The sequence below is a fragment of the Erythranthe guttata genome, chromosome 1 (genome assembly GCF_056151865.1).
Source record: "Erythranthe guttata isolate IM_541 chromosome 1, IM_541, whole genome shotgun sequence".
NCBI lineage: Eukaryota > Viridiplantae > Streptophyta > Magnoliopsida > Lamiales > Phrymaceae > Erythranthe > Erythranthe guttata.
Window position 1 is genome coordinate 11,940,516 of NC_142533.1, and position 14,436 is coordinate 11,954,951.

Below are 14,436 nucleotides of genomic sequence, written 5' to 3' on the forward strand. Positions count from 1 at the left end.
GGGGTGTCTAGCCAATTTCCCCTTATTAAAAATGGTGTGGTAAAATTTGAATAACAACTGCTGGAGTAAGTTGTAATAAGTAGTATTTTAAAACACTATTCATCTTTTATAATTATGAAATGGTGAATGTTAGCATTACTGCTGGAGATGCTCTTATCATACAATGGGCGACTAAAATCAATATTTTGAAAACCAGACTGAACATCGACCCGGCCAAACTATCGGGTCATGGTTGGACCGGTTCAACCGGGTCCAATCGAGTTTCTTACATTTTTTATATATAATTATTTTATTAATTTAATACCTCAAATGTAATATATAATATATTTTTATATTTTATTCTACTTTCATCACTTTATAAAAAAAAATTAAAAATTATTAATTTTCTTCTCACTTCTCTCTCTCTCTTCTTTCTTCTTCATCCCGTCCGCACGCACAGGTCCCATCCCCTTCTCCTTTTCCTTATTTTCTTCTCTTCTCCCTTGTTTATTCTCAATTCTTCCCATTTCTACCCAAACATATATTTTATTTTCTCCACTTATTTTTTCATTTTTTTCTTCGTTTTCACTTTCGCCTTCTTGGATTTCTTTTTTGGGGTTGTCTAGGGTCCGAGAGGGGTTGTACTACTCGGACCCAAACGATTTAATCTGGTGCGTAGAAAATATTTAGTAAAAATTTATAGTCGTTGATTTAAAGTACGAACTAGTACGATCCAGTACGAACCTATGAATTTATAAATTAAAGTACGAACCCAGTAAAAATAGATCGTACAAAGGTCGTACTCCATCGTACTTCATGTAAAATTACTTTATTAACCTTACATTATTAAACCAGAGAATTAAAAGTAGGGTTAACTGTACTTTGCCCCTAACTTTGGTCATTTTTGCTCTTTGCCCCCCAAATAAAAAAACAATTCCACGATCATACCTCGACTAACTAATTTAGCCAAATTTCACCAATTAACCAATTTTTTACCATAATTTTAATTTTGACCCCAATTTTGACTCGCCACCACCGGAGACCGCTAGAGACCCACGATCTCCGGCGTTGACTCTTTTTTTCTTCAAAACTTTTTTTTTGTCTGAATTTTTTTTTCCGGTAGCTCAATCGCAGGGTCTCCGGCTTTGATTTTTTTTTTTTAATTTTGTTTTTTCTAAAAAAAACTATTTTAACTAATATTAATGTGTTGGTTGTTAAATTACTGTCTCCAGCAGTTATTTAACTGTTGGAGAGAGTAATTTAATGTTAATTAATCTTTTTTTTTCTTAAAAAAAAAGGACTATTAGTGAGAAGCCCCTCTACCTTTTTTTTTTAATAAAGATGGGTCTAATCACTTTTTCCTTATTAGTGGTAGACCCACTATTTTATTTATTCCAAATCTAGCCTTTCCATTACTAACTACCTCATATATATATATATATATATATATATATATATATATATATATATATATATATATATATATATATATATATATATATATATATATATATATATATATATATATATTCTTTTTTTAATATAATTTTCGTTATTTATTTATTTAATTAAAAAAATAATATTTATTATTTTTTTTTCCAGTTTTTTTGTTCTCGGAATTTTTTTGTCTTCATAAATCAACTATGAAATTCCCAAAAACAACTATAAAAATCTCGAAAACAACTATAAATTTCCAAAATCAACTTTAATTTATTTTTGTTTTCTTCATAAATCAACTATTAAAATTCCCGAAAACAACTATAAAAATTCAAAATCAACTATAAAATCTGCAAAATCAACTATAATATCCTTTTGCTTTCTTCTAAATTAACTGTAAAAATATCATAAACAACTATAAAACATAAACAAATATCGTAAACAACTATATTTCGTTTTCTTCTAAATTATACAGTAGGTTTACCAAAATAAAATCAACTATAAATTACAAAATTTAATTAAGAAATTATCAAAATCAACTACCAAAAAACATCATATATGACGCCACTTTAAAGCGTCACGTAGGTGGCCGTGGTAATATGTTATTATGACGGCTTAGGTGTCGTCCCAAAAGCCACGGTAATATGACGCCCATAAGCGTCTTGAAATACCTCTCTTGTGACGTGTTTTTGTGTCATATAATGATCTCCACCTAGTTTATTTGATTGAATTTATGACATTCCGAGGCGTCATAAAATATATTATCCTGATTAATTGGACCGTCACAAAAGCATTATTATTTTCATGTTATTAGCCAAATTATTGTTACCCATTTTAATGCCACAACAAAGCTTGGTGAAAATTACAAACAAACATCTTATCTAAAGCAATTCAACCCAAATGCATTATATGTTATATAAAACTGCAAACACAATAATTAAAAAGGTTTTCTGAAAGTCGCATACTTAAATATTTCTACTATTCACCACCAAAATAAGAGAAAAAAGGAGAACAAATGTATTTTACAACAAGGATTGTACAACTCTGTGGGCATAAGTTTCGACATCCTCGTCACCCCAAAGGGAATACATAAAAATGTTCTAGTGTTCTTGCTAACTTGCTCGTTTATTCTACTCAATGATGCCCTTTCACCTGTGCAAATGTAATTCCTTTGCTGACCTGCTATTCGTAGATACAAGTATGAAGAAACTCTCAGTAACAATTTGCAACCTCATGAAAGTCATCAATACAAAACTAGATAAATTATTGGTCAATACCAATATTAGAATTACACCTAGTGAACAGACCTTGAGATAAGGGTAGCAAACGTTTTTGCAAATTTCTGGAAATACATCTTTCAATAGACTCTTTACTGCACGTTTCCAGTTATTCTTTCTGATACAATTGAATGTATACCTATTATATGTAAATTATTTAAATTACCAAAATAAAAGAGTAAACAAACATATTTTAGTGGATAAGCTTACAACGAAAAACAATTACATACCTCTGAGCGAAACTCCTTTTTATCTGTAAAATGACAGACATTGTTTCTCTGTTTTCTTTGTTTTTACCACTTATCGTCTAAATACACAAAAAAGGAGAACGCTTGTAATCAATAACTATGTATGAAATATACTAACATCATATAGAATGAAAACTTAACAAAATTAACTCTTTACCTTTGCTATGTCACTGCCCCTGTATAAGTGTAGAATATGACAACGTTATAATATTCTCATGAGCTAGAAATACACAAGTCCTGGAAATAACTACAGTAAAAAAAATTAACAATCACTTAAACTACAAAATAATATACCCATAAGGTGATAGGAAGAGAAGATCATTTATTCCTAGAGTACCTAAATAAGTAACTTATAGTGAGATTTGCAAAACCAAAAGTTGTCAATAACTAGGATATTAAGACTTACACTTAAATACGCACACATCCGAATGTCTCAATGCTATATCCTCGAGAAGCTTCACAGAATAAGCAAGTACTACTACACTTTTCTTGCCACCTTTAGACTTCATTACATCATCACCACTTAGCTGCGTGATACCAGACACAGTAAAAATAATACCAGACATAGTTACAAAGTATAATCGAAGCATAATATATATGATTTGCACAGCAGAACATTGAACAAGAAAATGGCAAACGAGCCAACTACTGACTCATAATAAACGTGCACATAGAACCTTTTGAACATCTCATTCGCTCAATATGTTGTTAGTGACTCTTTGCACTTCAGAACATAATCAAAATACATAATTAATAATCTTGTACTAATTTGGCAGAATAAGATTCTATTATGTCGAAGAACAACAAAGGCGATATGACCGGAGGAACAAGAACATTGGAAAATAATGGTAAAATTGAATTAAATGTCCGAATCAATGGAATCAAATTTCACCCTAAATTAAATTTACCTAGAACATGCAACGACATAGTACTAACACAACTTCCAATGTGAATCCTCCATCAACAAAAATAATCGACTAGCAAACTCCACACATACATATGTAAAATCTAATTTTAAAATGCCATACATACCCTGTTAAACAAAAGAAGAAAAAGTAAAACACAATTTCAATTTAAAAAAAAAAAGTATATTTTACTAACTTAATCTAATAATAATTCAAAATTAATCAAAATAAATTTCATGAACACATTTTTAAATTGAACATTGAAAAATAACAGTCATTGCGTGGTAACTTTATTAAAAGTATAGCTACAAAAATATGGAAAAACAGTATTAAAAAGGGTGTTTCAGTAAGATATATACCTCGATCCGTTTTTACCAAATGGTCGTCACCAATAATCCAATATGGGGGCTGGATCGCAACATATATGAGTTAATTATTGTGTAAATGATAACTCATTGCCCGACTGAAATATGGAGTTGTGTGAAAGGGGCTAAAAAAACAACCGCACTAAAATTGAAATCTACATCAGCGCGACATGGAAAAGGAGAAGGATATGTGAAGGGGACGGGAAATAAATACATGGCAGCAAAGTAAGGAGTGAAAGGAAGAAGATATGAAGTGAATAAAAATGGCAAATCAATTGGGAGAGAAGTAGGGCGGTCGCAAGGGAATAAGGAATAAGGGTTATGCGGAAATCCCTTTTTTTAAGGCAAACTTAAATGAAACAATTTTGCGAGAATTGGACGCTAATTTTTTTAACTTGTTGTGACCCTTGCTAAGAGCTGTTATGACGGTTTATAATGGCTGTCTCAATAAAAGACGTATTTTATGACATTTTGTTCAAAAGCGTCTTAAAAGTATATTTTTGGGAATTAAAAAAACTCAAAATATAAATATCAAAATTAAACGGCATACTTTTAATTTAAGGCGTCACAAAATAATAGATATTGAGACGGATTATTTAAGCCGTCATATTAAGCCGTCATTTGAGTGTCACGAAAAGCTATTTTTCTAGTAGTGATAACTATCACAAACACAACTTTATTTTTACGTATTTCTTCTCCAGGTCCACCTCCAACAACAATCCAAAGAATGGGAGCAATTGTTGACAAAAGTTCCCCACCTACAAATTTAAAACACCGACAACTGTCACAAATCCACTCCAAAAAGTAATTAAAAAAATAAAATACAATGGTAACAAGTATTCAACTATAAAAGTAACATAAACAACTACAAAATTAACAAAACAACTATAAAAAAACAGAAAATACAACTACAAAAACGATACAAACAACTATTTCTCCGAAAATTGAAACAACATGAACATCGCAACACATCCAGACAGATCAAATAGTTTGCTTTGAGCATTCTCGTCAAATCTTGATTTTTTAATTGCAAACCACCATGATTTTTAAAGCATGGACAATAGAAACTACTCCATAATTAAACAATTATTAGCATATCAAAACAAACAAGGCAAATAAAAGAACACCAATATACCACCATCCTTGCTTTCTACAGCAAACATCTCATCGATCAGGAGAATTTCTGGTTATTGGAGAACCGAAGGTGGAAGGGATCCGAGGAGGAGATGATGGTGCTAGGCGGAGCCAGAAGAGGGAGTGATTGCGGCGGTCTGATCGACGGCTGCAGTCATTCACCATGGAATCGCAAGAGAGGAAGATGGATGAGGGTAAATGGGGAAGATCGGCATTATCAACATGTGTCGTCGCATTTGCTGCCGCGGTGCCGCCTCCGTCGCCATGGATTCCAGACCGATAAAGAAGAGAAAACGTGAAGCGGGATGATAGAACGGCGGTTTTGAATATAAAATATATGGCTAGGGTTTGTGATTATAAGATCTGATAATTAGGGCTAATATAGGTATAATATATAATAATTATATTAATACTAATTTAACTAAATAATTAAGGGGGGTCTCACTAATATTGGAAAAGGGTGTAGATCCATCCAAATATATCCTAATGTGTTGGGGGGTTCTCACTAATTATCCCTAAAAAAATATATTAATTAATATTACTATCTTGACTGCTAAATTACTGTCTCCACAATTATTTAACTGTCGGAGACAGTAATTTAACAGTTAATTGTTTTTTTTTTCTTAAAAAAAAATATTTTAATTAATATTACTGTCTTGGCTGCTAAATTACTGTCTTCAACAGTAATTTAACTGTCGGATACAATAATTTAACTCTTAATTGACTTTATTTTTTGAAAAAAAGAAATTCTTAAAAAAAATATTGTAATTAATATTACTGTCTTGGCTCAAAATTACTGTCTCCAACAATAATTTAACTGTCTGAGACAATCATATTACTGTATTAATTAATTTTATCGTCTTGGCCTGCATTATTGTTGTTTTCGACTGTAATATTATTGTCTTCGACCGTAATATTACTGTATCTAGCAATAATATCACTGTTTGGGACAGTAATATTAGTAATATTACGGTTCGGGAAAATAATATTCATAATATTATTGTCCGAAACAGTAATATTATTGCCTGAAACAGTAATATTACTGTATGAGACAGTAATTTAGTAGGCAAGATAGTAATATTAATTAAAATATTTTTTTCTAAGAATTTTTTTTTTCAAAAACGAAATAAAAAAAAGTCAACGCCGGAGAGCGGCGGTCAACTGCGGTTGACCGGCCGGAAAAAAAATTTAGAAAAAAAAAAGTTTTCAAAAAAAAAAAGTCAACGCCGGAATCTAGCCGGAAAAAAAAAATTCAGAAAAAAATTTATTTTCTAAAAAAGAAATATTTTTTCAAATTTTTTTTAATGTGATATATTTGTTTAAATTCGGGGTCAATGTGTAATATTAAGGAAGTTAGAGTATAATGGATGAAATTGATAAAAAAAATATATTATGGAGGGTATTTTAGAGTAAAGTCATGGTGATGGGTTTATTTGAAAGATTGTTGTTTATGTGGACCAATGTGCATTTAAGTCCCTTGTCATGGCCCTAATTATTAATTATTATTAATTGTTACTTAAGTTTTAGTTATAGGGGTTTTTATGTAATTTCACTTATAAGGTAGGTATCGTACTTTTTTTATGGGGTTCGTACAAATCATACGTGTCACATTTTTATTGGTTGATTTTCAATCGTTTGGGTCCGAGTAGAACAACCACTCTCGAACCCTAGACAACCCCTTCTTTTTTTTGGTGGATAGCTATGGCGGCCACCACTTGTATTGGGTCACATACTACCTAGATCCAGTCCCGGCCCTAGGCTATAGGCAACTTAGGCCTTTGCCTAGGGCCCCCAACTTATATGTATTATAATTGGGGCCCAAAAAATTATGTTTACTATAATTAGGGCCCTCAAATACAAAATAAAATTTATATTTTCTTATTTAAATAAAAAATATTAATATATATAGCATAAATTTTGTATAAATATAATATACTAATTACTAATCTTAATACGTGTATTTAAACTAAAATAAAAATATCCAAAATATTTAATATTATATTACAAAAAATAATGTAGAGGGCCTCAATTTTTTTTTTTTTTGCCTAGGGCACCATATGGCCTTGAGCCGGCCCTGCCTAGATCCGTCTAGATCCGTTCACCAACAATATATTCCGATAAGATTCAGTAACTCACGACCACCATCGACGTAGATCCGACGATGACATATCTTTTGGAGCTAAAAATCGGTTTTCGGGTTGGTTTCCGGGTTAGCCGGTTCTTACCAGTTGAACTGGAATTTTGGTAGTTGACCCGGTTTTTTGTGCTTTTTGGGTTTTGACATCTAACCGGATCGAACATGGCGGCGGTTCGCTGTCGAATCGGCTGGTCCGGTTAGGTTTTCAAACCATTGACTAAAATACCATTTTTTTCTCACTTCAATACCACAAAGTTTAATACCATATTTTATAGAAGTTTTTACGTATTTTTCTTAGATTAAGACCACAAATAAAAAAAATTATTAGCAAAGTACTAAAATACCCTTAGCAAACAAAATACAATTTGTACAAACAAAATTTGTTTTTCCTCGTTTCAATATCAAAGAATAAAAAAAGAAAAAGAAAAAGGGAAAAAACTCTCTTCTTCTCCTCCAAACTCAAACTCATTAAACCTTCTCTTCTTCTTCTTCATCTTCATCTTCTTACGAACCCTCCAAAAAAATCTCAAACTTCAAAACCTCACAAAACTTATAAAATGGAGTCACAAGACATCAAAATGGTAGTTTACATTGTAGGAGAATCCATTAAGGTATCATAGAGTATAAGAAGGGAACTGAGAATAGTGCAGCTGATGCACTCCCCAGAAGAGAAACTGAGATAACATTGAATCAAGTGACAGTAATCCAACCTATGTGGATTCAAGAGGTTATACAAAGCTATGAGAATGATAAAGAGTCACAACAAATTATTGTTAATTGCTCGGCCAATTGATGTATCATTTACCAGTACAGTGGGGAGATTATAAAATATAAAGGAAAAATCTTTGTAGGAAGTCAACAAGATGTGAGGAAGAACTTGATTGAGCAAATGCATAGTACAAGCATAGGAGGGCACTCTGGAATAGAGAACACTTACCAACGGATCCAAGGGGTGTTTCGTTGGCCTGAGCACAGAAGTCAAGTAAAAGAATGGGTCAAGAATTGCCACATCTGCCAATCGAGTAAGCATGAAAATGATAAATCACCAGGACTTCTCCAACCTTTACCTATTTCAGATGGTGCCTGGACTTGCATTACCAAGGATTTCATTTTGAAACTACCCAAATCTCATGGGAAAAAAGAGCATATGGGTGGTAGTTGATAGGTTTACTAAGTATGGACATTTCATAGCTCTCTCACAACCTATGACAACTTCTTCTCTGGCTCAGGTATTCATTGAAGAGATCTATAAGTTACATGGACTACCAAATTACATCATTTCTGACAGAGACCCCATATTCACAGGCTACTTTTGGAAGGAGCTAATGCAATCCTTAGGAGTGCAACTGCAACTGAGCACTGCATTTCATCCTCAGACTGATGGACAAACAAAGAGAGTAAACAAATGTTTGGAATCTTACTTGATGTGCATGTGTGGGCAAATGCCAAAGAAATGGAGCTCCTGGATTCCACTGGCTGAATGGGGGTATAACACCACTTTTCATTCTACCATCCAGATGACACCCTTTGAAGCTCTGTATGGTTATCAACCACCACAATTGGGATATGTCCCCCACTTGCTCAAGAAGACAGAAGGAGTCAGAGTATGGATGGAAGAACACCAAAGGGTTGCTCTGCAATTGAAGAGACTACTAGGAGAAGCACAAGCTAGGATGAAATTCTACTCTGATCAAAGCAGAAGTGAGAGGAATTTTGAGAAAGGTGAGTTAGTTTATCTAAAACTTAAACCTTATAAACAACTGAGCTTGAGGAAAAGCCACTTATGGAAGCTCACTCCAAAATATTGTGGTCCCTTTCCCATTCTTAAGAAGATTGGACCAATAGAATATGAGCTTGGTCTTCCCTCTGACAGTAAATTGCACCCAGTGTTTCATGTTTCATAACTAAAAAAACATATAGGGGCAAATGCTCGGGTATCTACCAATATACCACCCCTTGATGAAAACAACCAATTTCTCCTAGTGCCAGAAGAAATTTTAGAAAAAAGAATGATCAAGAAGAACAATACGGTCGTAGTGCAATGATTGGTGAAATGGACTCATCTGCCCAAGGAGGAGGCTACTTGGGAAAATGCAGAAGAGATGGGGAAGAAGTTTCCCACTTTTCAGCCATGAGACATGGCTGAAGAAAAGAAAGGAGTAGTGTAATAACCGAATAAACGGATTCTTAAATCCATGGATAAAACGACGTCGTCCAACTTATATAAGTGTGGGCACACTTTTATATTTTAGCGTTTTATTAAGTTTAGTAGTGAAAGATAGAACGGCGGCGTTTCGGGGAGATCACAGGTGAAGGGAAACCTGATCTGCATGGGAAGCACCACACACAACCCTCATTTCCTTCACATGCTGGCAGTATAGGCAGACAAGGAGGGAGCTGACAACTTTTTGTCCATTACCTGGTAATTCTTAGGTTAATATAGATTAGCTTTATATTCTAAAATTCTTCTTATCAACCCTAGAATATCAGAGCCGCCGCCATTGTTAAACTGAGGAGTTACCATTATCGCAGGTTTTTCTCATTTTCAGAGCTTGAAGATTGAAGATAATGTGGAGTTCATACCAAAATGAGATCTTTAAATTTTTGTGGTATTGATTTTCATTAAGTGTATTTAATATCATTACATTTTTATTATTTAACTTTTATTTTAATAGTATTGAAGTGAGAAAATTTTGGTATTATTTTTAACTTGCCCCACCATGCAAAACAAAAAGAGTAATAGAAGAGTAAAATTGGGGGTGTAGACAATTATGGGTGTTGCCCCCTGAACCAACCAACCAGCCAGCGCATAATCCACGTCTCTAATCATTCTCTCCTTTTCTTTGTTTAATAATTAATAATAATAATAATAATAGGAAGAAAGTGAATACAAATTCTTTCTTTCTTCTTTAGTTTCCCTCTTATTATCATCGTCCATCATCAATATCAGTTGCCGGCGGCATACCCCGAATTATCCATCCAGCTCGCCGTGGCAGCAGCTGGAATATAATAGAATTGTACGTTAAAATCGGGAGAATTAACAAGATATAAATGAGTTTTCAAGATCTAGAATCGGGTCGCGGAAGTGGTGGGGCCCGGAGGGGGTATGTAAATGGGAAGCAGGATCCATCACAGGCGGTGGCCTCTGGTATTTTTCAGATCAACACCGCCGTTTCCACCTTCCACCGCCTCGTTAACGCCCTCGGTACTCCCAAGGATACCCCTGACCTCCGCGATAAGCTGTTAGTTTTCCTTTTTTTTCTTGTTTCTTCCGGAATTCCTAGTGTTCATTATATCAAGGAGGTTGAATTTTGTGGATGTATCAATTAGCCTCATCTTGAGTTGAATTGGAGCTTAAGTTTTCATTCTGATTTGTGCATTTAAGCTGCTGCATTTGGAATGGCCCAATTCATTTTTTTTTTAATTGGCATTGCATGTTAAATGTGATAAAACTAGCTATGTTGCCTAAGCAAATAATATATCTTAACTGCTCCATGGTTTTAGTTTGTAGTCATTTTGATCATTTGATGATTCAGGTTTAAACACATGAAATCTTATGCAATAGTTCTTGACAAGTATTTTAGGAGATACAGGATATTATGGTGTTCTCTCACTTTGATCAGAGGCTTTTCTGGAGTCTTTATATTTTCTTATCCAAAGAAATCTAAGTGTGGCTACGAAACTTTTTCTAGACCAGAATATAAAATATTGGTTGTTTAGGGGATGATGGTAACCAAAGTTGTGCTTGAAGGATAAGTGTTTGTTGAAAGTTTCTTTAGGGGGGAGTATAGCTTGAAATTTTGAGCTATTTAACATTGGTTTTACTTTGACTTGGATTACACATCTTGCAACTTTTGGTGGCTGTTTCTTTCCTATGGAACAAGCCTATTGATTATTTGTTTTTTTCTCCCTTCTGTTTCTTTAGTTAATTGTTCTTGTTCAGTACTGTAATGGGCAAAAGTGGAGATGACATACTAGCCCATTGTGATCGTGTAATGAAAGAGATTGATTGTTCCACTATCTGTATAAGAAAGGATAAACTTCTGTGTCTACGAGTGTATCTTAATAATCTTTTCACTGTGTCTGTGACTTTCTGCTACAGCTGGAAACTAGATTGCTTACAAGTGTTTTATTGTGGATATCTGTAGAGTGGACAGTGAACTTACATGAAATTGTATTGGTTCTAAATCTTGATCTATAATCTACATGTCTGGATATGAAGTTCTCTTGCTTAATTCCTTCTTAAATTTTAGACCTATATGGACTTAGTGATAGCAGATATTGGAGCATGGACATGTTAAGGCTGCACGATTTACTGTACTTTAGTGTATGTATGGCGTAAATTAGATATCGGAGTCCATGGTTGGGCTTTGGTGTTTCATGGTATTTTCAGTTGGTACATAGACAGCACCACGACAGAAACATTTGAAGTTTGGTAGCTGTTTTGCTATTTGCGCACTTTGCATTGTCTACGATATAAAGATTAAGGCAATTTGCATTTGCAAAACTTTTTGCTATTTCCATCTCCGATTTATCACTTGCAATGTGTTTTAATGCCAAGAGAATATAACGTTGGTGTAGGATACTAAAGCATATGATAATAACTAGGGTACTTGTTCGTGGACTTAGCTTATTTTGTGTTTACTGAAGCTCTTTTTAGATGAGATGATCTTCATCAAGATGTCATGTATATAGTTTATGTAGAAATCAACATGTTGATGGTTCGTATGCTGGTTTTCTCAACTGCAGGCATAAAACACGACTACATATCGGACAATTGGTGAAGGATACATCAGCTAAACTTAAGCAAGCTAGTGAAACAGACCATCGTGTTGAAGTCAGTGTAAGTTTACTTCAATTGTTAACATATGGTAGTTATTTTAATTATATTCTTTTTCTTTCTTCTCCATTTTTATCATATGCCCTCTCTCTTTTTTTTCCCTTGAAACTTAAATAATCTGATGCTAGTAATTAGTAGTCGTTAGATGTTTCATATGGGTGAAGGTGTGAAGCAGTAAATTTCACTTTTCGAAATCATCTCATCGCCTTTTGGTTGGTCCAGGCGAGCAAAAAAATAACAGATGCTAAATTAGCAAAAGACTTTCAAGCAGTTCTAAAAGAGTTTCAGAAGGCTCAGCGTCTTGCAGCTGAGAGGGAGACATCGTATACTCCTTTTGTTCCCCACGCAGTACTTCCTTCTAGGTAATCAATTATGGAGGTTAAGATTTAGATTAAGCATCTCTGCTTGATCTTTTTCCTTGTACTCGTTCCATAAAAAATTATCGGTAATATTATGAATTTGCAAAACTTGGAAAAAGAACATAGTTTTCCAGTGGTGAGTTTTGTTTCAGCTAACTAGTATGTCCTGCATGCAGTTACACAGCTGGTGAGATAGATGTACGTTCAGATAAGACTCCAGAACAGCGAGCTCTTCTCGTGGAATCCAGAAGGTACTTTTAACTTGAAAATAATTAATATTTTCTTTTTTCAAATACCCTTGTATTAAATTATTCTCGACTTTTTTTACAAAAAGCAACTATTATGTCAATTGATAGATAGTGGGAAATGCCTTTGAACACCGAATAATAATTGTAAGGAAGTACTGAAAGAACAGGTGGTGAAAATGCATGACACGATGATTCAGTAGAAATGAAGTATTTGTGAAGCTAAAAATATCTATTGCTGTCATTTCTATACAATCGAACATTTGGAATTGTGTTGATGACAAATTCAATTTTGTTTTATATATATTTATGTTGCAGGCAGGAGGTTTTGCTGTTGGACAATGAGATTGCTTTCAATGAGGCGATTATAGACGAAAGAGATCAGGGGATACAAGATATACAACAACAAATTGGTGAAGTGAATGAGATTTTCAAGGATCTTGCTGTACTGGTTCACGAGCAAGGAACTATGATTGGTAATTGATTTTGCATCCATCATCATGTATAATGATTATCCTATTGCGCTTAAGGAATGAATCGTAGATTATATATATAAATTATTTATGTTACCAGATGATATTGGGACGAGTATCGAGGGTGCCCATGCTGCAACTGCTCAGGGAAAATCACAGCTTGTCAAAGCATCAAAGACACAGCGCTCAAATTCATCTCTGGTGAGTTTCAATCCATATATGATATGATATATCCAATAAAAGAAAGCATATCGATTGGATTTGGATTTCTGATATTTTACTTTGATTGCCATGCACACACAGACTTGCTTGCTACTGGTGATTTTTGGCATCGTGCTTCTCATAGTTATTATAGTACTTGCTGCCTAATAAACTAAGCTGAGGAGGAGATCGATTGATGCCAATCTGGAAATATGGTATTCTATATATTATTTATATACATGTATTATTATTTATTTATTTATTTATTTACAAAAGTAAGTTAACAAGGCAGAGTGCATATATATATTGTTGGAGTGTGTTATTCTTTTGCTTCTTGAATCAAATAGTGTGTATGTCGGATTTTATATAAATTGCATTTCCCTCGAGTGTAGTGTAGGACACATTTATTTCAATAGTAAATTCAATGTTATGGTTTCATGTTAAGCTGCTTGTCGTCATACTTAGCTTATTATCCATCAGTAATGTATGCATATGATATGCTGATTTATTATCACCATTTTTTTTGGATATCTTTTAATGTTGGGGGAATGTAGAGATAAGTAAGTTATAAGTTATTATGTATACATAAGTGTTTCATACAAACTTGTTTTCTTTACCTTTTCGACCGAATTCCAGTCACACCTTTTCAGCTTTCAGTTTCTGTTTCAGTATATTTTATCATTTTTAGGTACTGTATGTATGTTACTTCTCATATTTTGTATGAATTAATAGAAATTTTTAGATCCGAGTAATTCATCCAAAATGTAGGTTTTATGGTTAGTATTTGTATATTCAATAGAAAGCAATGTTCTAGGATGGATGGTTAGTGACGTTTA

General features: G+C 33.5%; 1 protein-coding gene and 1 long non-coding RNA gene across 3 annotated transcripts; one reads left to right on the top strand and one right to left on the bottom strand.

Moving 5' to 3' along the window:
- Nucleotides 1-2,362: 2,362 nt before the first annotated feature.
- Nucleotides 2,363-4,541, bottom strand: LOC148772833 (uncharacterized). Of its 2 annotated transcripts, none has more exons than XR_016032954.1 (6): nt 4,206-4,541; nt 3,348-3,468; nt 3,099-3,188; nt 2,924-3,000; nt 2,724-2,832; nt 2,363-2,595 (listed from the first exon to the last, which is right to left on the bottom strand). It is a non-coding gene; the product is annotated as an uncharacterized LOC148772833 (long non-coding RNA). The 2 variants fall into 2 exon arrangements; XR_016032955.1 differs by having other exon boundaries at nt 2,363-2,598.
- Nucleotides 4,542-10,328: 5,787 nt separating this feature from the next.
- On the top strand, nt 10,329-13,986 carry LOC105948898 (syntaxin-22). Its single transcript, XM_012972158.2, has 7 exons — nt 10,329-10,724; nt 12,232-12,325; nt 12,545-12,684; nt 12,858-12,932; nt 13,245-13,402; nt 13,500-13,600; nt 13,703-13,986. Exons 1-7 carry the CDS (start codon nt 10,534-10,536, stop codon nt 13,766-13,768), a joined length of 825 nt encoding a protein of 274 aa, XP_012827612.2. The 5' UTR covers nt 10,329-10,533; the 3' UTR covers nt 13,769-13,986.
- The last annotated feature ends 450 nt before the right edge of the window (nt 13,987-14,436 follow it).

Excerpts from the sequence above, each read along its gene's own strand:
- LOC105948898 (XM_012972158.2), top strand. The coding sequence starts at position 10,534 with ATGAGTTTTCAAGATCTAGAATCGGGTCGCGGAAGTGGTGGGGCCCGG. Across the intron at positions 13,403-13,499 it reads CGAGCAAGGAACTATGATTG|ATGATATTGGGACGAGTATC; the intron begins GTAATTGATTTT and ends TTATGTTACCAG. Across the intron at positions 13,601-13,702 it reads AGCGCTCAAATTCATCTCTG|ACTTGCTTGCTACTGGTGAT; the intron begins GTGAGTTTCAAT and ends ATGCACACACAG.